Here is a 21,932-nt window from a genome sequence, read left to right on the forward strand (position 1 = left end):
ATATATTAGATTCAAACTATTTTTTAATTATTATTATTGTTTTGTTAATATGTTTAGTGTTGAAAATTTGTAATATACAAATTAAACAAATTTATATATAAAAACCTATGCAATCTAAACATGTGGTGTAATAGATAGATATCTTAACAATTAAGTTGTAGTGTGTTATCAAGAGCTCATACATCATCTTCCTTAACCACTAAGGCTTATTTGAGTAGAGTGGACCAAATCTTCTAGAAACTTAGTAAAAGTTCAATATTTTCTCTAAACTAAATTACTATTTCATTAAAATATTATTTTGATATCAATTAGATAATTATAAGTACATGGACTCAATTGAACGATATTCAAAATTAACTTTCAAGGTCGTGTGAAATAGTTTAAATTTTAAAAGATGTTCAATAATTTTTTTGAAAAAGTTAGTAGCAGAGCGATTCAAACTACCTAATCGTATCGATTATCACTTTAAATTATTAATTTAACGTGAAATAGGTAATTGATGCATTTAATATCTTTATGAATGGAGATATTAGTGGACCTAAAATAAAAAATTTATTATATTATCTAAGACAAAGCATATACGTCAACTAAACTTGATCACTCATTCATAATTTTTTAGAGAAAAAAGTGAAGTGTTGGACGAGATCTACTAGAAAGTTTCTGTTTCCCGTGTGATTCTCATGGCGTAGTTTATAGTTAAAAGTTTTGCCTTTTATTTAACAACACTTTAACAATCTCAGACCCACAGCTAAATAGCTATGGAAACTTTGAAGAAAGCAACTATTTCCTTTTGTTTCCTCTTCGCCATTTTCAGCTTCTCAGAATCATCTAGATCCATCCTTCATCAGCCGCATCCTCAGCCTCTTGAATCCTTCAAAATCAACAATACCCAGGTGAGCAATTTCGACTTTTGTTTATCCAAAACGTTCATACGATCAAGAACATGAAAGACAATCGCTATTTTTTATTTTCCCGGGGGGGTAAAAACCATCGGGATTGTGTTAAATCGCCCTAAATGTAATCACCCATTTCTCTGATTTGTAGAAATTTTCAGATCGTGGTCTGATTTTCTGCTCTTGTGAGAAAATTCTGATGTGGGTATTAAAGCAATCGGTGTAATTTCTTCTTTTTTCGTGTTATTACAGAATGCAAGGAGCTGTTCGTACACGGTAACAATAAAAACAAGCTGTTCATCGCCTGCTTATACTCGGGATTACATCAGTATTGCATTTGGAGATGCATATGGGAATCAGGTACTTTCTGATTTTTGAACAAAATTTCATCCCCAAAATGTAAACTGTGCTGTTTCATTTTTTTTTTTTGTTTTTGTTTTGTTTTGTTTTGTTTTTTTTTTTTTTTTTTTTGTGATTTTGTTGCAAGTTGTGTTATGTTTGAAGTATCAGCTGTAGAGAAATCAGGTGATTGTTTGATAAACAGCGAACCTCAATGTCAGCCATACTCTTCATTAAGGTTTTGTTTTTCTTTAAGGCTTGTGGTTCATTGTTACTTTCGTTGATATTGTGTTGGATGATTTTTGGTTGGATTTGGGCAATTTTGTTATGTGTTTATACCTCTTTATGGATTAAAATAGGATCAAAATCGCAGTTTCATTAACATTTTGGAAGAACGGAGATAAACTAAGTTTTTGTCATCAAGATTTGTATGTAGGTTTAGAAATGTTTTTGGAAAATGAAAATTTGTGAATATAGCATATAGTTCTAAAATTTGGATTCTTCAACAGTTGGACTTGATTTCTTTTAAGTTACTAGTTAGATACGGGTGCATCAAGCTGAAAATGTTGAAGGCATAATTTCTATGACAAAAAAACTATATTGCTCTCTGAAAAATTTGTAGTTGCACGGTGAAGGGATGTGTTCATATGAATTTTAGTCATTATGTGAATTGATGCGTCAAGCTGACAAGGTGTGATACCTTTCCCTAGGAGATGTGTTCATTTTAGTGTGGTGAAAGCAAAATAGGAATTATCAAAAATATTATGAAGTGTTGTGCGGGCAAAATAGGAATTCTCAAAGGCTTTAAGGTCAAAAAGGGAAGAGAGAAATTATCCCCTTACTGCCCTTCTTCTGGTTAAGTTTTTGTTTGTCATCTAATTTTTCTCCAAATTGAACTCCTTCCCAGATCAGCCTTTATTTCAAACATTCTTTCTCAAATGAGCTATCACTTGAAAAAGTAACTTCTCATATCCCATTCTTCTTATGCGTTGAAAATGTTACTGATTAGGTATATGTACCGAGGATTGATGATCCATCTTCAAGGGCATTTGAGCGCTGCTCTACAGACAGATATGACTTAAAGGGACCATGCACGTACCAAGTATGCTATGTGTACCTCTACCGGAGCGGATACGATGGATGGAAAGTGGACAAAGTAACCATCAGTAGCTACTCTTCAAGATCCGTTACTTTTAACTACAACTCGAAGATTCCCAATGATGTTTGGTTTGGTTTTAATTTCTGCTCTGGGCATCAAGCTGTGGAATCTACTGCAGCAATGTAAAAGACTAAGTTGAAAATTCCAAGCTAAGTAACGCAATGTTATGGGTTGTGTAATGGGAACAGTTGCTTAAAGTTGTCTGAGTTAAATAAAGTGATGACATCTTTGTAGTAAACTTAGAAATAATGGAAATTCCTGATAGATCTAGTGCTTTCTCCCTTTTCTTTGATGGTTTTTAGCTATTGATGTTATTAATGTCAAAATCCTTGTATATTTTACAGGGATGATTAACTAGAGCTTTAAAAGTAAAGGATTGTACAAAATGTAGGAATGAAAATAGAGAACATGAAGAACAATGTCTCTTTCAAGAGTTTGAATTTTGTGTCTTCTATCTTATCTCTTCTCAAATTGAAATATTGAAATAGGTTTTAAAGATCACATATTGATGATTACTATGTTGTTTTTGGCATGTATGGAAGAGAATATTTAACCATTGAATTAAGGACTAATCGTATATAATGCATTTTTTATTTTATTGAGAGATTTTGTACTCATTCGAAATCATATGGATAATTTTTTTTTTCAAAAAAATAAAATATATTTAATCAAGATATAAAGATATCAAAAAAGTCCTAGACAGTGTAAAGGGCATTCGGTCTGGAACTAGTCCTTTGTTTTTACAAAAAGAAACATTCGAGCTTCTCAAATAAATTAAAAAACACTTAAAAGTTTGTCTACGAAAAAAAGGATATTGCAATAAGACCAAAACTACTATCGCTGACAACTCTTTCATCCCCTCTTCTCGAATAACAATGGGTAGAAATATTTCGAACCTGCCATATAATATTTCAAAACCAAAAACATCAGTAAGGAAGGAAAAAGAGAAGTTCATTGTACTTCTTGCAAAAGGAGCACAAATGATTTAGATTAATCCCTTTTTTGCCAACTATTTTCTTGATTGAAATTACCTTCTCGATGATTTTAATCCATCATAAGGTGATAAATACTTTTCACGGAGAAGAGATCTTAAAAGGTATTGAAAATGTCGTCCATATCGATGGAGATAAACATATCTATGATAATTTGTTTGTTCTAGTCTGCATAAGCTCTATCACAATTTGGAAGTCTCTGTCCTTGAAATAACTTACCTCTTCAAAACTTTAGTCACAATGCCATTGAGCCCTCTCAAAATCCTCCAACTATGCTCAAGTTAGAAGGACTTGATTGAAAGACTAATTTCATGATTCTTTACGAATTACGAGCCCTATGACTATTTTTCACAACAGGTGGCAAAGTCAACCACGATTGACTGAGTTGGCGACAATGATAAGTTGACAATTTGTGTTTTGACCAAGAGAAAGCATAGAAGTGGTAGAGAAAATCGTTGTAGAATATCTAATTGTAGGGTCGATTTAGATTCTTTTAATACACTTTAAATAGTACGTTATTTTTCAACTAATAGAATGAATTCGTTTATTTAAAAGTATATCTAAGTTTGATTGTTTTATTTATATAGAGTACTATAGTACGAATGATTATTTAGATTAATTATTGTCTACCACTAACTAAAAGTAAACTTTTGTTATATTTGTAAATATTTTAAATTTGCACAAATATTACGATTCGTAATATTCTTTCCTTTGTGATTTGCAAAACCAAAAAAGTATTTTTCGTGTGCATTTAATGATTTTTTTAGACAAAACATTTAACCAATATAAAACACATATCTAATGCAAATTTAATGCATCTTTAATTAAAATGGCAATAGACTAAATATTTTCGTTAAATTTGCAAGGACTTATAAAAGGTTGATTATTCAAAATTAATTTAAAAAAGGGATTGATTTTTTTTTTTTTTGTTGAAATTGATGAATTAATGTTTTGAAACAAGCGAAAACAAAATTTAAAAAATAAGATAAGATTACAATATATTTTTATGTTTATTGAAAATCGAAGATGGAAGTCGAAATGAGTCTAGCTCAATTAACACAAAGCTTTTGTTTTTAAGTTTAAAGTAGATGTTCGGTTTTTGGAGCTATATTCTTAGAAAGAAAATAAAAGTGTCGTAGGTTGAAATTATACAACTTATATAGTATGCATTTTAAAGAAGTAAAATCTTCCTAAAATGGTCTACAGAATTTTGGAATGGCCAAAATCGATGAAATGAAATGAATATACTTAGCCATATTTTACATTTATTGCCTGGATCCCCAAAATATATATTCTTTTAGTTTTTAGAATGGCCAGAAAGAGCAATTTCTTATCCGAAATGATACAAAATTCTTGTTTTTCTTGTGAAAACCCACCAAAAAAGGAAAGAATTTCGGCCATCAAAACAAAGATTTCCTAAAAAATGTGATTCTATTTGTAATAAAAACATTCATTTAAATTATTGAAATCTTCAATTTGACAAAAACGCATGAAAGAGAGAAAAAAAAAAAAAGATACCATAATTCTCATTGAATATGAACACATTCACTAGTAAAGCATAAGAGACGGTCCAATTGACATGCCTGATTTCAAAAAGCAAAATTCATCTTTGCAAAAAAGATATAAATATGCCTGATTTGTCAAACCATTAGCCATTAATCTGTTAGTTTACTATCAAACTTCCAATTTTGATACGCCTTGCTTCCATTTTGCTACAATGATTAAGAAATTGATGGTATTTTTGCTCATTCGGGTTCATCTTAATCTGTTTTGGTCTTTTGTTTAACCAGCACAAAGTTTACTGTTCTTGATAGCTTTTGGTTCAAGATTTTCATGTCACTTAACAAGTCACTGTTTTGTGTTTTATTTATCAAAGGTTTGTTTGTTTGTAATATTTACAACTAAGTACTGTTTTTCTTCCTACTTGCAGGCAGGTTTTGTAGTGGCTATAATAATAGGGATTTGTGTGATATTTGCATTAAGAAAACATCATCATCCAGAAAGCAATGCTAATCCTATTAATAATGATCCTAGTTATAATGATCCTCTCGATACTGATCCTGTTATTACGAACTTTAAGACCATTAATGTGGTTCAATATGGGGCAGCTGGGGATGGAAAGACAGATGACTCACAAGTAAATTTATTCACACCTTCAGACTTTTGAGTTATGTATCAAATGCTCTATTGTTTCTGATAGTTTTCATTATCCAAAAGGCATTTCTAAAGGCTTGGAAAGCTGTTTGTGAGGCTAAAACTCCTTCAGCTATGCTAGTACCATCTACCAAAACATTTCTGCTGAACCCAGTGCAGTTTCAAGGCCCATGCATGTCCTCCACCGTCGGTGTTCAAGTAATTAGGCTTTTCTTTTCTTTTCTTTTCTTTTCTTTTTTCCCTTTTCTGTGATAACTTGCAAGGCCCCACACATTACATAATTACATTACATACACATAGTCATAGCTCACCCTTCTAAGTAGCTACAAGTTATTGGATAACATGGAAGTCTATCTCAAATAACTTGTGTACCTTATAAAGATCATGAGGTCTCTCCATCTTTTCAGTATAGGAAACTCAACAAAGTAACATTAGGCAACTATAGTTTCAAGTTATTAAGACACCGTTTGTTAACCATTTTGTTTTTTGTTTTTTGTTTTTGAAAATTAAGCTTATAAAAATTCCTTACCATATATTCTTACTTTTTACTTGTATTTTCAAATCCAAGTCAAATGTTTGAAACATGAGAAAAGTAGCCTTGAAAAACTTGTTTTTGTTTTTAAAATTTGACTAATATTTCAACCGATGCTTAACAATATAAGAATATGCGAAAAAGTAAACTTAATTTTCAAAAAAAAAAAAAGAAATGTTTACCAAATAGAACCTAGTTATTGTCTTTGACTTCCTAACTTCAAAAGACTTCTCACGCTTATTAATAAGTAAAATGCATATAGTGATGGTAACTTACTTGAGAAAGTGCAGATCCTTGGGAAAATAGTGGCTCCAAGTGACCTTGATGCTTGGAAACACTTTGATGCGAAAAATTGGTTGCTGTTCTCTAATGTGAGCAGACTCGTCATACAAGGGAATGGTGAAATTGATGGGCAAGGAGCTGCTTGGTGGAACCGGGATTCAGATGGAAAACCCACGGTCTGATACCATCACTATTCCAATTCTCTCTTGTCTGTGCCTGTGTTTATGCAGGAGTATCTCTATATTCTTGTCTTACCAATGCTTCAATCGTATTGTATCCACATTGTGATTGATAGGCATTAGCAATTCATGACTGTGACGGCCTTCAGCTTTCTGGATTAACACACATTAACAGTCCAAAGAGCCATATGCACATAGTTCGCTGCAATCAGGCTTCCATCTCTAAACTGAACATAGTGGCACCTGAGGATAGTCCCAACACTGATGGTATTGATGTGGCCTATTCAACTAATGTTAAGATTCACAATTGCAATATTGGAACAGGTAGTACTACTACAAATCCCGGTTGAATATTAACTAGAAACTTCAGTTTGATGAAAGAACTAATTCTTCAATTGCATCTACCATAACAGGTGATGATTGTATCGCTATTAGTGAAGGCACTTCCAATATCCACATAGCAAACATCCAGTGTGGACCTGGTCATGGAATAAGGTTAAATTACTTAAGAAGAGTTAAATGTTACTTGATTCACATGCATGCCCATGACAAAGTAGAGGCCTAATTTGAAATAAATATTAAAATGTCTTACTAAGATGGTCGCTGGTTTCAGTATTGGTAGCTTGGGAAAAGATGGGATGTCATCCTCTGTAGAAGAAGTGAGAGTTCAAAATTGTCACCTGAAAGGGACCATGTACGGAGCAAGGATCAAAACTTGGCAGGTTTTTGTTTTTCTACATGTTGATACTTTACCTTGATCTGATGTCTTCAAACATGAAGAACTGTGCTGATTCTCTTATTCCATTTCCTTCACTTTAGGGGGGATCTGGATATGCAAGGAAGATATCATTTCAAGGAATCACATTGGATCAAGTTCACAAACCAATCCTGATCAACCAGTATTACTGTAATGGAAAAAACAACTGCAAAAACCAGGTAAAAACAAGAAAATTTATCTTGTACAAGGTTATATGCTAATATAGTCAAAACTCAGATCCAAAAAAATGATTAAGAGTAAAGACTGAACATTCTCTCTTTTAGCAATAGATTTTTCAATATGACTATGCAAAAGGTAAAGTAACACATTAGTAAAATCTAGCAGACATCGGCTGTACAAGTGAGTGATGTTTTGTACCAAGGATTTCACGGAACGTCTGCAACAGAGGTGGCAGTGGAATTAAGTTGCAGTGAGAATATAGCCTGCAGCAACATTGTATTAGAAGATATCGATATAAGATATGCAGATTCCGATAAAATAGCTCAGTCGTCGTGTGACAATGCTCATGGAACATCAACAAATACATTTCCTGCCGTAGATTGCTTGGAGCCGTAGATGAATTTTTGAAAGAAAAGAAAAAAACATCTGAGAATGCATCTAGTGAATGAGGTGATTGGCAGTCTCCTACCAAGAGAAATGATTATATTTCCTTTCTCAGAATACTGATCACGTCAGCCGCATTGGGCTCGTGATTTCCTGATTTTTTGGTTCAGTTTTATACCATTTTTTTCATATATATAGCATAGGATGTAGGCTCCAAAACCTCATTCTTATCCATTTTGAATCCAAAACACATGTTTTTTGGCATTCCATTCTCTAATGCGATGTCTGCTAAAAAAAAGCACATCAACGAGTCTAAACGTTTTAAGGGATCTACTTCAACAGATAAACACTATAATTTTTGTCAATTTTCTTAGATTTCTATTATAAGAGTAACAATTGAAATACAGACAACGAATCTATTTCTGCATTGAAATTAAGATAATTCTACTCGGGTGAATGAAGGAAGAAAGAGTTATGCTGAAACGATATGTTATAAATATTGGGTCAATGAAAGGAACTGACTAAACAAACATCGAGAATCCTTAAAATACACGGATAACAATAACAAAGGTTGACCTGGCAAGTCAATCATGATATCAGCTCCAATTCGCAATAGTATTAATTATCAAACAAAGATCTTGACTTCTAAAATTTCTAATTCCCAAGTATTATATACAAATCCTAAGAGTACAAGTAAATTCTATATTTCACATGACTCCGAGCGTCCAAATAATGTATATCGATTATCTGCAATATTGTCATAGACAATGTTTCGAACAAACCTGCAATGCAATTAATAATCAGAATTAGAAAGATAAGTTCAAACTTGATTTTTTATTTATTTATTTATTTTGATAAGAGATTTGTGGTGAAGCAAAAACATTACACGATAGTAAGGATTAGGAATAACTTACAGAGGCACAAACTGGAGAAAAAATGCAAGCTGAGGAAAAGGTAACTCTAAGTATTCCATTATTCTTAGAACAGCTTCAGACTTGATATAAGATCTGCAATCCAGCATTTAAAATTTATCATCAACAGTGTTAACCGACAAGATGGCAGTAGATGAAGTTGAGAGAAATTTGTTTATCAGCAAAACAGGGCCTTTTCTTTTCTTTTCTTTTCTTTTCTAGGAAATTAATACATTTGAGAATGTTGTCTTGCAATTATGATTATTGTTTCTTCAAGAAAGATCAGAAAGGCCATAGATCATAAATAAGAAAAACAAATATAGCTCATCAGAACCTTCAAACGAGGAGCTGCACATACTGTTAGCATACTTCCTAACAAGAATCAACATCTAAAATATACTGAGAACCAAAGAAGAAACTAGAAGACCAAGTATAAAGGTACTTGGAACCTTGCTCTTGAGTGCTCTCACCCAAGCCCTAGATCACTCCACAAAATAGTCTGCCCTTCACTCACCCACCCTCTTAATTTTTACAACAACAGTAACTAACTTTCTCTCTCACGACGATTATAATTTATACCCCATAATACTAACATACTAATATTTTTATCTAGGTACCTAACACATACCTGTCCTTTTCAACAAGTACAACACTTGAAATATCATCCGGTGCTCTTCCTGACCTTCTTAACAGCTTCTTGCCAGCGTCACTTTGGAGAGCCTCCAATCGTATTCTTCTGTAAATGTCAAGAGGAAATCCACAAATACGGCGAGAGCATAAGGTTTCGAGGTTATATCAACATTAATATTAACTCCTCCTTAGAAAACTAAGCTATCCCATTTACAGAAACACATAATCTTAAATTTATGACGTCTGCAATTCAATCATGGCAACAAGATTACGAATGTGTCAAAGCATAAACCATGGATCCTGGAAATACAACGTCATCCACCATACCAAAAGTGGCCTAAAAAAATCAGCTCCAAATTTAATTATCTTTCCAAGAATTACTACAGAAAAAAAAAAAAAAAAAAAAGACCTGCCTGTTTCTATCATTAGCACGAACAAATCTCACACCTCCATTGCACAAATTGCAAACACCTGAGAGAACAATAAAATCATCGATACTTCACTTTCACTGCAAACCCGAACACAAAGACAGCCGAGCCATCTCACTTCAATTCAATTCAATCAGGAATCATATGTTAGCTGATTAAGAAATAACAGCAATTGGAAAACTACAAGAAGCCGGTACCGTCAAATAGCATAATCGGTCTCGTATCTTTCTCGAAGAAGTCGGAAGTTGCTTCGACCCAATCTATCGTTTCGTCTTTGGTTATCGGAGATAAAGAGGCGGAAGCAATCGGATGCAGCAGCATTCCAGCTTTCCTCATAGACGGCGGAAGAAAAGGCGCCGGGAATCTGCCGGAAAGTGGAAGCGCCATTGGAGACGGTGGCAGTGGCAATTGCATGGCGCCTTCTCCTCCACCAATTGGAAGGAAAATCTTTTATATTTGGGAAAACTATAAATTAACAAATTTAGCCTTATTGATGGTCATAATTACGGAAAATACCTTAATGTAGATAGTAATTTGGAGGGTATTATTGTCATTTCAGAGGATTTTGATTCTATTTGGGCAGCGTGGGATTTCATAGTCCACCTGAGCTTCTGGAATCACCATATGATCGATTTGTCAGTTAAACTATTCATATATTGGTAAAATTAAAATAAATACACACCAAGGGAGTAAGGAATATGGCAATTTTTTTTATTATTTCATTTGTAGGCATGCGAAAGAAATTATATTCTAGCATGGTTAAGTTAAAGGCATTACTTTGCTTTTCGTATAATCTCAAAAGATTTCATACCAATATAGATAGTTGTCCTCATTTATATACTTAAGATCATCCCCTTATCTAACCAATGCGGAACTACGGTCGGATTCACCTTAAATCAATTTTGTCGAATATATTTGAAGTACGAAAGAAGTGAAAGTTATGAAATATTGGGGCTACAAGAAGTTAATACATCAAATTAATAGTTGGAAAAGTTACTTTTTTTACTCTCCAAAGTTTTGAAGAGTAAGGTTTGGCTCTAGATTTTTGAAATGTACATTTCTAGCCTCTAAAAATTGTTTTCACAATTGTTATGTTTGATTCTTAAGCTTTGAAGATATATACTTTTAGTTTTGAATTTTGAATTTTTAAAATTAAATCTAAAAGGATCCTCGTTTTAAAGATTACATTTTTTTTAAAACAATATTTTTAATTTTAAATAACATATAATTCTTTTTTGTTAGAAAGACTTCAACGACCTTTTTAGTATATTCTTAAAAATATACATTTTGAAAGTATATGAATCATCATACTAAGTAATACATATTCTTCGAAACTTGGATGACTGTACTTTCACAAATCAAAATTTTTGGAAACATGGAGTTGTAAAGTGTATAGACTTGTGCAATTATCGGTCCAATGTAAAACTTATATAATTGCAAGGCCTACGAACACTAAACAAGAAGGGAAATTCACAACTTGACGGTCGATAGTAAAATTTCAGTCTAATGTGATTTCAGTCTAATGTGATTTTAGCAAAGGGCCATTTGTCAAAAACGAGTCATTTGCCATTTTGGGTTATCCTTACTAATTTCCCAAATTTGACGCTGCAAGAAAACGAGTCTCCTTATTTCGGTTGGGGTCGGGGTCGTCTTCTTCAAGATCAGCGAAGAGAAAAGGAAAACCGGAAGCAGAATTTCAAGCAACACAGAGGAAGTGGCCAATGGGGTGGATCGGAGAAACTATGGATTCCGTCAAATCCCTTCAGATTCGTCAGGTCCTCTCCCAGGCCGTCAGTCTCGGTTAGTTCTCTCTCTCTCTCTCGAGCTTTTAACGGTTGTTCTATGGATCTCGGTCTTTCTGGGGAGAAATGATATTGTGGGCTGTGATTAAATTTTGAGATGTTGGTTGCTTTTGGCGCTTGGATCTTCAGAGAATGAGTTTCACAAATCACGCCTAGCTGTTTCTTTGTATTTAATGAGCAAAATTTGAAATTGGGTCGAGGAGGGTTTTATTTTATCTGCTAATTTATGATTCCAATGAACAGATTTTCAGTGGTTCTGGTCCAATTTGGTTTTCGAATTTTGTTTTCCTTAAAGAAATAGCGTCAGCGAAATGTTGTCATTTTCAAGAATATTTGTTAAGATTCATTTTTGATTGTATGATTAAAGATCTTGCTTGAAGGAGTTCATATGTCTTGGGAGTTTAATATTTGCTCTAAATTTATTTGCTTTTGGTTTGGGCTTGTCTCTGAAAGTTGATTTTTCACGTGGACTCGTGGAGGATATTATTAGAATAAATGGATCCCTGATACCAAATAAATCCATGTTTTAGCCTGTCTGAGTTAACTATTACTGACTTTTTATATGAAAGATGTTATTGTGAAGATTCATGGGTTGAAAATGAATAGTTTTGTAATTTTCTTTTCAGGCATGATTGTAACATCTGCTCTCATAATATGGAAGGCATTGATGTGCATTACCGGTAGCGAGTCTCCTGTTGTTGTTGTTCTTTCTGGGAGTATGGAACCTGGATTTAAGAGGGTAAGATGATAGCTGTGACAGATTTTATAAGTTTGCTAATGGCACAACTTTTGGTTTCTCCATTGAATACATTGTCCATTGAGATCTATTTTCCTCGTAAATTTTACTTTTAATTATGTTTTACCAAACACTCAATTCTCTTATTTCCAAGTATTGAATTCTAAGGATTTGCTTCTTGGCATAGTTTGACAACGATTCAGAAAAGTGTAATCTAATTGTGATTCTAGTACGGTTAGGTTAGCACATTGGTCTATCATTTTTGCAGGTTTATATTGATTCTAAGATGGGGATGTTTGTGTGTCTGCTAATCATCTTTCGGTCGTTCTATAACATTTTAAAAACTCCTTGACATTCTTGAATTTATGAAGTGTCTTATTATTCTAAACTGATATTTTTTGCTTCCCTTGGTGAAATGAAAGGATAAAATGATTATTATAAACTGGCTGCATTGTAGCTTTATCAGTTAAAGTTTGATTTCACCTTGTAACTTTCATCATTCATATCAAATGCAGGGGGATATCTTATTCTTACACATGAGTAAGGATCCTATCCGTGCAGGAGAGATTGTTGTCTTTAATGTCGATGTAAGTGCAGTGCTCTGAAGGGGTATAGTTCTTGTGATTATATTTGAAATCTATGTATATTTTATTGTTTCGCTTTTGTTGCTAACATTTTTCTAAAAAGACAATTTTTTTATCATGTGTAGGGTCGTGAAATTCCAATTGTTCATCGTGTAATTAAGGTAAGTGTCTTTTAAAGATGATCTTGTCACCTAAATACTATTCGGAACTTGTTACACAATTTTTCAGTACCCTGTCTTCACACTTAATCAATCTACTATATGCATTTCACATATATTTGGTAATTTATGTTTGTTATTTGAATTAGCATTATGTTCTATTATATTTATCTACTTCAGTTTTGGTGGCTGGAAATGAGATCAGCTACATTTCTATTGAAAAGTGTGGAAGTTAAAATTATAATAAATAGTCATTTCGCACTTTATAGATTATGAAACTTAACTTCCTAACATAATTTATGCTATGTTCTTTTCATCTTAGTCTGTGAAATTTCATACTATTCTTTTTCTATCTCAATTGTAAACATATATCTGCCGCCCTACATTATTTTAAAATTTTGTTTGGATTAACTATATCTTCTTTTATTTGGTAAAAATTGTATTAACTCACAGTCTACTCTATGATTTTTTTACCCTTAATCTAATCGTTTTTTCAGGTTCACGAGCGACCAGATACAGGAGAAGTTGATGTTCTTACCAAAGGTGCCTGCTCTTAATATTAGAATAAATAGAGATGTTTATAGTATGTTTTATTATCCAAGCTTTTGAACATATACATTGTCTTTTTAAAAGGTAAAATAAAAGTATGAAGCTGACCTAATTCTTTTGTGATTCACAAATTTGAATATGCATGCTCAAAGTTTCATAAATCCAATCAACTCCTGTTATCTTAAAGTACTCACCCTTTCTTATATTTTCTATTAGGTGATAATAACTATGGGGATGATAGACTTTTATATGCTCAAGGCCAGCTTTGGCTTCAGCGCCATCATATCATGGGAAGAGCTGTTGGGTGAGAACAATGAACTTATTCCCTCATTGGATTCATTTATTTCTGCCATTCAAGGGGATGGATAGGTGCATTTATGCTAATGTTTGTGTTGCCTTCTCCAGATTTTTACCTTATGTTGGCTGGGTGACTATTATTATGACCGAGAAACCTATTATTAAGGTTCGTGATCATGGTTTACTACTTCCTCCCAACAGTTTTGTTGTTTCACACGATCATATGCATTTCCACATTTGAAAAGAAATTTGAAACTCGACATTTTGACCACCAGGCACCCAAGCTTGAATGTTTGGACCTTGGATACCCTCCATGGTTCCCGGGTTCAAGTTTCTACGTTAAAAACCTTATAACGTACAATTGGTGTTATCTTCTTGAGATAGACAAAACCTTTTCCGAAGTGCATGTAATTGGATTGAAATCCTTGACATCTTGGTTTTTGAACAATTCTTTCCTTTCTTGTCGGGAAACTACTATAAAGGTAGCTGTAACACCCATCTTCGAAACAAATCTCTCTTTGCACTCACGTATACAGGATTTTTGCATTTGCCTTTGCTTGAAATCATTGTCAAATTTTCGCTCTTCTTCCGGTAGCCACTCATATTTGATGATGCATCTGCTTGATACAATATAAGAGTTGGAAATAATTTTCATTTTGTTTCTTGTTTGCAGTATATTCTCATTGGAGCGTTGGGGCTTCTTGTCATAACTTCAAAGGACTAAGAGCAAACTAAGGTAGCAAAAGTTAGGTAAACGGAAAGATCTCCACAAGTACTTTGTACATTGGACATCCGACTTTTCTTTTGTTAGCCCTTTAACATCCCTTAGTTCTGTTTTTGTTTACCGTACATTATCGAGTATTTCTCATGAAGAACTAGCACTAGAATTGTATCTTAAACTCGGTTCGGCTTTTACGTACTTTATTGATCTGATGAGCATATATGTCTTGCCAACTATGACCACTTGGATTTTGAATGACAGGATTGAAACTAGAACTAGAATGAGGATTACAAAGGAATTTGGAGGATCTATTTGGTTTCATGAGATAGGAAAATCTGATTTGTTCAAGCAGGTTCCTGTCATCTTCCTTTTGTGAAAAATGGTTATAAAAACGAAATCAAATTTATTAATCGAATGAAGTTGCTTATAGAAACCATTCGAGTCAATCAAATAAACTATGGAAATAAATTTCTATTTAAATGATAAAAATTCTTAAAATATTTATAAATATAGGAAAATGTCAGAATCTATTCACAACGATAGATTATTATATATATTTGTCATAATAGGGATAGATACAAATAGTAATTTATTTTGATTTATTGTGGTTTATCGTATATGGATTATGATATTTGCTATATTTTATAATTGTTTTGGTTCATTTTGCTATATTTGAAAATAGTCTATTAAACGATCGATAGAGTGGGTGTAGTTCATTGACATCATACTATAGAGTGGGTGTAGTTCAGTTTATTTCAATGTATCTAAAATTTGGATTATGATACTAAAATTTTAGTTAGAAATTTAAATGTAGAACTCTTTAAAAGAAAAACATAAATTCCATTTAAAATGGTACTATAATGAAAATGTTTTTAACTCTCTTCTTGTTTGAGAGGGCAAAAAGATTCACTCTTGTTATAATCAAATGAGTTAGGCTCATTTTTCATATTTTAGCTTTTTCATTATTAGTTGAACTTTGGAGTTCATCTAAAATGTCAAAAGTAAACATAACTACTCAACAATCTCTCCTTTATCTTTAATTTGAGTTTTGCTACCTTCGATTATATTAAAAAAGTTTATGCAAGGATAAACTAGTCAACTATTGGTTTAGTCATCTAAGTGGTTCATAAGCTCAAATTCTCTCATTTGCGGTTGAACAAAAATGATAATAATAATAATAATAACAACAAAAATAATATGTATAAAATCAATTTTTATCCTAAGTTTATATAGTTGTATCAATTTTAATCATAAAATTTTAATTACATTAAATTATACCTCAAAACTTATATAAAACTTAAAAAATATTACAATTTTAATCGATCTCATGGGATTTTACTTTATATATTATTTAGAAGAACTTACTTGTGTTTAACGAATTATACAGACAAATATACAATATGTAATGGATGAAATCAAAGAAGAAAAAGGAAAAAGAAAAGTGCTTTAAAGTTAAAATTTTAGTTGATTGAGTTATTCACTGATTAATTTGTAAATTTGCTAAGCTTACGATAGTGGAAGTAATTTGCTTGCATGTGACATCGAGAAATCGAATATTGTAGAGTTGAGAATTGCATTATTTTTCTACCCAAAAGATAATTTTGTTTTTTTCTTCTCGTTGTTAATACAACCTTGTTTTAACTTAATGATCACTAATCTTCATATGATTTTTTTGCATTATTTCCGATTGTGCTTATAAAGTATATCAAAATATTAAATGATCTTGAACTGTTGTCTTGTTTTTTCTTTTTTTTTTTTTTCTTTTTTTTTTTAATTTTTACTAAAAGGAAATATTGAGGGTAAAAGTGGTATTTAACATTCCATGAGGAAGGTGTGTTTCAAATTTCACACCTTTACTCCGATTGGATCATACTTTCATCGGATTTCTCATCTGGGTGTGTTTCAATTTGTCAAAAACCACTTCTTCATTATTGAATCGGTAGCCGCTTCTCCGTTTTCCAGTTTGTAGTTGGAAGCCATAGCTATTTCTCTCAAGAACACATGACTTACGTCTTGATTTTGGTCCATGGTTATGTCTCTTCTTCCTGAGGAGACACCCAGAACATGCTCTCGCACTTTCTTCCACTCGTTCGAAGAGCCTTCCCCTTCAAATTCCAAATTTCAAGAAGAATGCTGACCATAGTTCTCTTCAACCAATTTCTGTAATGGCCGTCAGAGCCTTTTCCTCCAAATTCCATATCTCCATTTCACTCTTCTCCTCTCTCTTAAGAACCAATCGTTTCGCTCACCAACGTTCATTCACTTCTCTCTCTACAGCAGCACCTGCAGGATCAGACCCATCACTTCCATTTCTTGTCAGTGAGATATCTCGCATCCTCAGCGACCGTAGAAGCCCTCACCATGACTTGGAACTCGGCCTCTCCTCCTTCTCCTCCAATGTATCCACTGACCTCGTCGAGCAAGTTCTCAAAAGGTGCAAGAATATTGCTTTCTCCGCTCACAGGTTCTTCCTCTGGGCTAAACGAATTCCGGGTTTTGAACCCAGCGACGACAGCTATCATATTGTCGTTGACATCTTGGGAAGCAGTGGACAATTCGCTATTTTGTGGGATTTTCTTATAGAAATAAGGGAGAGTAGGTCCTCTATGATCACCCATGAGCTTTTCTGGCGTGTTTTCACAGCTTATAGCAGGGCTGATTTGCCTCAAGATGCCATTCGAGCTTTCAATCGAATGGGGGAGTTTGGGATGAGGGCTGGTGTTGATGATCTTGACAAGCTCTTGCATATTCTATGCAAGAGGAAACATGTGGCTCATGCTCAACAGTTTTTTGATAAAGTTAAGAGTGGGTTTAATCCGAGTGTGAAAACTTACAGCATTTTGACTAGGGGTTGGGGCGTTGTGGGTGATTCAAACAATGCCCAGAAGGTGTTTGATGAAATGCGGGAACGAGGTTGTTTGATTGATGTGCTTGCTTACAATAGTCTCTTGGAAGCTCTTTGCAAAGGTGGGAAAAGGGACGAAGCGTACAAGATGTTTCAGGAGATGGGTTCAAATGGCGTTGTCCCAGATGCTGATACGTATTCAATTTTCATCCGCTCAAGTTGTCAAGAAAATGATTTGCATACGGTTTATAGGGTCCTAGAAAGAACGAAGAGACAAAACCTTCTCCCTAATGTGTTTACTTATAATTGTATTATCAAGAAGCTTTGTAAAGATCAAAAGGTGGAAGAAGCTTACCAACTTTTGGACGAAATGATTGAGAGAGGAGTTACTCCAGATACATGGTCTTACAATGCAATCCAAGCTTATCATTGTGATCATAGCGAGGTCAATAGTGCTCTTAACTTGGTAAAGAGAATGGATAGGGACAAATGTGTTCCTGATAAACATACTTACAATATGGTTCTGAAATTACTAGTAAGGGTGGGAAGATTTGACAGAGCCAATGAAGTGTGGGAAAGTATGGGAAAGAGAGGATTTTACCCTTCTGTTTCAACTTATGCTGTCATGATTCATGGTTTCTGCAAGAAAAAATGGAAGTTAGAAGAAGCATGTAAGTACTTTGAAATGATGATTGATGAGGGAATACCTCCATATATCGCTACTGTTGAGTTGTTGAGGGACCGACTTTTGGGGATAGGGTTCAAGGATCAGGTTGCGATACTTGGTGACAAAATGAAACGAAGCACTTCTTGCTCCATACAAGAGCTTGCAAACGTGATGAGTGGTGGAAAATGTCGCGAGGCTCAGTCGACGTTAAAAAATGAAGAGACGGAGCTTGAAAGTGACTGAAGTATAGAGTGTCAGCCAGAGGCATCTTTGTATACAAAAGATTAAATTACATCAACCTTCCAAATACGGGCTTTTTGTAATTTAGTAACACCTAGAGTAGGGGAGGGATCCAGATTTGGATGTTGTTCACCACATAATTTGATTGATTCACGGTGATTTTGCTAAAAATAAAACATTTTGTTTCAAAAGACAAATTTTATCTTAGCTCCGTTTGTAAGATTTGAATGTTGTTTGAAATTTATTTTTCAGACTTGTTACTGTTCTAGTGGTTTACATCCTTATTTTACCTTTGTTTTCCTTTTAAAACTCGAGAACAAGTTTTTCTTTTTTTAGTGATACAATAGTGTAGTAGGAATTAGGATATTATGATCAAATCCTTAATTTATTAGGATTAGTATTAGTTTCTTTTATTAATTAGTATTAAGGTTAGTTTATTTTTCAAACACAACTTTTTATTTCTCTAATATGGTATACATCATTGAACCTAGAAATGCTTGTCTCAAAGGCTCTCTAGCTTTTGTTTGCCGATACCTATAAGCCAGGATGTAAAAATGGGCTGTCTGCTGACGTCTAACTATCTAAGAAAACCCAACTCACAGATAGGGCCAGCATAAAGTAGTTCAAATTTCTTTTAGTTGTACAGATTGAGCTATCTCAGTTCCTTACCATTCTCCATATTTGGCTCCTTCAAATTGTTCAAATCCTGATTAGGAGACACGTAACCCTTAATCATAGCCTGCAAAATGCCTGAAGCCTCAGAAATACCTCCCTCAGTTATGAACTTGTCTAGTTCAAGTGAGTATTTCAAGGCAATTTGAAGTTCTCCTTCATTCAAATCACAAGAAATTATGTTCCTCCATTCTTTTGAGTTTCCTTCCAAGCAAATGCCATGTATCAATGCAACAAAAGAAACAGCATCAGAACAAAGTCCCAAAGACAGCATTTTATTGCGCAATTGCAAGGCAGTTTTAACCATTCTTTGCTGACAAAGACAAATGAGAATACAATTGTAAGCAGCAGCCTTTCGCGTCCATCCATCACCTATCATTCTCGAAAAGAAGTCCTCAAACATCGATCTGGAATTCTCACGAAGATTATTTGGTCCTCCTGAAACTGCAGTAGCTTTTGTATTTGTAAACCCATTGACTAGATAATGAAATGCAGCATCATTAGGAGTGCATTTGTTAATCAACATAAGCTCAAAATATGACACAGCTTTTCCAAGCTTAGCTTCTTTGCAAAAGCTTCCTATAAGTATAGTGTATGTCACAACACTAGGCTCCAACCCATGAGATCGCATCATGCTAAAAAGTTTTTCAGCCATCTCAGTTTCTCCCTTGCGGCAATATCCATTGATCAAAGAGGTGTAAGTAACAACGTTAGGCTTGCAGTTCTGCTTCACCATCAGTCCAAAGATCTTCAGCACAGCATTCATGTTGTGTTGTTTTACGTATCCGTCAATTATGGTGGAGAAAGTAAATACGTCAGGAACATGATGTGCACTCCTCATTCTATCAATGCATAAAATTGCATTGTCCATCATCCCAAATTTTGAGAAACCTTTGATCATGACATTATATCCAACAACACCGGGGTCTAGACCCTTTTCAATAATGAGCTGAAAGAGTTTCTTGGCCTCATCAAGATTGCCAAGCCTAATGAACCCATCCACTAAAGTAGCATAAACAAATGCATCAGGAGCTATATTTTGATCAAGCATCTCAGAAAGCACCACCTTTGCCATGGAAAGTTTCCCTTTCTTGAAAAGTCCATTCATCAAAACATTGTAGATATTCGCATCAGGCAAGATTCCTTGGTTCATCATTCTGTCGCGGATTGTCAATGCAATATCGACTTCCCCTGCAACAACAAGTCCATGGATTAAAGCTCCGTACGAAATCATATCAATTTCAAGCCCTCTTGTTGACATCTCAATGAGCAAATCTGTGGCCCTAGTATATTCCCCTCGTTTACAGTACCCATGAACAAGAGGGGTATAAGTGAACTCATTCGGTGCCAATCCTCTCCTTATTGTTTGTTCCAAGAGCTTCTCAGCTTCCTTGACCTCCCCCCTGCTACATAGATAGTTTATTAGAGTATTATAAGTCACAAGATCTGGTACACAGGAATTCTCAGACATTTCTTTAAGTGTATCCTTTGCTTTAATGTCACAACCGAGCTTATATTGAGCATCAATAATGTTATTATATATCTGAACATTTACACTGAAGCCCCTGTCTTTCATTTCCAACAAAAGAAGATCAATAGCTTCAAACATTCCCATCTTGCAAAATCCATTTACCAAGGAACCAAAAGTTTGTAACGTAGGAATAAATCCTTTCGTCTTCAATTCCTTAAAAAGTTCATACGCACTTTCAACCTCACCTTTCTTGCAATATCCATCAATGAGTGTATTGTAAAACACAACGTTGGGCACACATCCTTTCCCCCATCTAGATTCAATCAGCTTCCTACCATCCTCAATTCTACCTTCCAAACATAAGCCCCTCACCATGATACAAGTGGTATAATAATCCACATGAATGCCATCCCCATTATCTCTATCAACCATTTCATCATACAGTTGGTGTGCAGTTTCAAACCTACGGTGTTTAACGAGCAAATTAAGCAAAGAATTGCAAGCATACATACTTGGAAGACTGTTGTGCAACTTGGCGACGCCATGATAGACCTCAAGAGCTTTATCAACCGACCCAACATCCACATATGCGCAAAGTACATTACTCAACGCTTCACGGGTCGGGATGGTTTCTTTAGTTTTCATTTCTTCGAGTGTGAACTCAATCTCCGGAAACACTCTAAACCTCGATAGTAGCTTTAACAGCGAAGAGTAGGAAGTCCCATTTAAAGAACCGGAGGGGGAATTCTTTGACGCCCAATCGAAGAACTTCAAACCCAGTTCTACATCATCAATTCGGTCTAAAACGAAATGGGTAACGTCTATGATGGGTATATCGGATTCAGTAAAATGGGTTTGAAGGGATTGTTCCCATTGCTCGTGGGACTTGAGAATTTGAATGCTGTCATTAACAAGCCTCTTGATGTCGCCTCTGAGATGGCTGGAGAAGGGGGAAGATGATTTCGGTTTGCAGTTGCGGAGGGTTTCGATACGAGAGAGAAGGGTTTTAGACATGTAGGAGGACTAGATGACTCGAAGGTTAGGTGGAATCACTCTGCAGTTTGCTCAAAAATTCACTCTCCGTGGAAGAGTTCTATGTAACTGAACATCGCATTCAGAAGAAATGAAATGTAATGTAATAAGAAAATTTCATATTATTGTTAATTTTTTTCCAAAACCTCCATTTATATTTTTATAGAATCGGGATATCGATATTTTCATCGATATCAATATTTCAAATCTTAGTTACGCGTAGAGATGTTCTATTTAAAATGTTGAGCCCTCTCAAATCTACCATTGGGTCTCTATATTTGCTAACATTAATGGAAACGGAGAATAGCTATATAAAAATTACATTCTTAGCGAGAAAA

The 21,932-nt window shown here is 34.1% G+C and overlaps 6 protein-coding genes across 6 annotated transcripts; 4 read left to right on the top strand and 2 right to left on the bottom strand.

Annotated features, from left to right (window-relative positions):
- The first annotated feature begins 575 nt into the window (after positions 1-575).
- Positions 576-2,661, top strand: LOC103494706 (embryo-specific protein ATS3A-like). Its single transcript, XM_008456021.3, has 3 exons — positions 576-893; positions 1,146-1,253; positions 2,242-2,661. Exons 1-3 carry the CDS (start codon positions 759-761, stop codon positions 2,515-2,517), a joined length of 519 nt encoding a protein of 172 aa, XP_008454243.1. The 5' UTR covers positions 576-758; the 3' UTR covers positions 2,518-2,661.
- Positions 2,662-5,545: 2,884 nt separating this feature from the next.
- LOC107990323 (probable polygalacturonase At3g15720) lies at positions 5,546-7,863 on the top strand. Its single transcript, XM_051088137.1, has 7 exons — positions 5,546-5,785; positions 6,332-6,527; positions 6,647-6,854; positions 6,944-7,025; positions 7,144-7,252; positions 7,350-7,466; positions 7,633-7,863. The coding sequence occupies exons 1-7, from the start codon at positions 5,652-5,654 to the stop codon at positions 7,861-7,863; spliced, it is 1,077 nt and encodes a 358-aa protein (XP_050944094.1). The 5' UTR covers positions 5,546-5,651.
- Positions 7,864-8,323: 460 nt separating this feature from the next.
- Positions 8,324-10,297, bottom strand: LOC103494707 (DCC family protein At1g52590, chloroplastic). The gene is made up of 5 exons (XM_008456022.3): positions 10,018-10,297; positions 9,806-9,863; positions 9,391-9,498; positions 8,766-8,858; positions 8,324-8,633 (listed from the first exon to the last, which is right to left on the bottom strand). The coding sequence occupies exons 1-5, from the start codon at positions 10,232-10,234 to the stop codon at positions 8,552-8,554; spliced, it is 558 nt and encodes a 185-aa protein (XP_008454244.1). The 5' UTR covers positions 10,235-10,297; the 3' UTR covers positions 8,324-8,551.
- Positions 10,298-11,292: 995 nt separating this feature from the next.
- Positions 11,293-14,900, top strand: LOC103494709 (uncharacterized). The gene is made up of 8 exons (XM_008456023.3): positions 11,293-11,620; positions 12,249-12,361; positions 12,874-12,945; positions 13,068-13,103; positions 13,598-13,643; positions 13,866-13,953; positions 14,055-14,112; positions 14,620-14,900. The coding sequence occupies exons 1-8, from the start codon at positions 11,542-11,544 to the stop codon at positions 14,668-14,670; spliced, it is 543 nt and encodes a 180-aa protein (XP_008454245.1). The 5' UTR covers positions 11,293-11,541; the 3' UTR covers positions 14,671-14,900.
- A 1,276-nt stretch (positions 14,901-16,176) lies between these two features.
- Positions 16,177-18,687, top strand: LOC107990307 (pentatricopeptide repeat-containing protein At1g52640, mitochondrial). Its single transcript, XM_017046061.2, has one exon. The coding sequence runs from the start codon at positions 16,833-16,835 to the stop codon at positions 18,420-18,422; it is 1,590 nt and encodes a 529-aa protein (XP_016901550.1). The 5' UTR covers positions 16,177-16,832; the 3' UTR covers positions 18,423-18,687.
- A 165-nt stretch (positions 18,688-18,852) lies between these two features.
- On the bottom strand, positions 18,853-21,712 carry LOC103494710 (pentatricopeptide repeat-containing protein At1g52620). Its single transcript, XM_008456024.3, has one exon. It carries the CDS (start codon positions 21,574-21,576, stop codon positions 19,072-19,074), a length of 2,505 nt encoding a protein of 834 aa, XP_008454246.2. The 5' UTR covers positions 21,577-21,712; the 3' UTR covers positions 18,853-19,071.
- Positions 21,713-21,932: the final 220 nt, after the last annotated feature.

This window comes from Cucumis melo, chromosome 7, assembly GCF_025177605.1.
Source record: "Cucumis melo cultivar AY chromosome 7, USDA_Cmelo_AY_1.0, whole genome shotgun sequence".
Lineage (NCBI taxonomy): Eukaryota > Viridiplantae > Streptophyta > Magnoliopsida > Cucurbitales > Cucurbitaceae > Cucumis > Cucumis melo.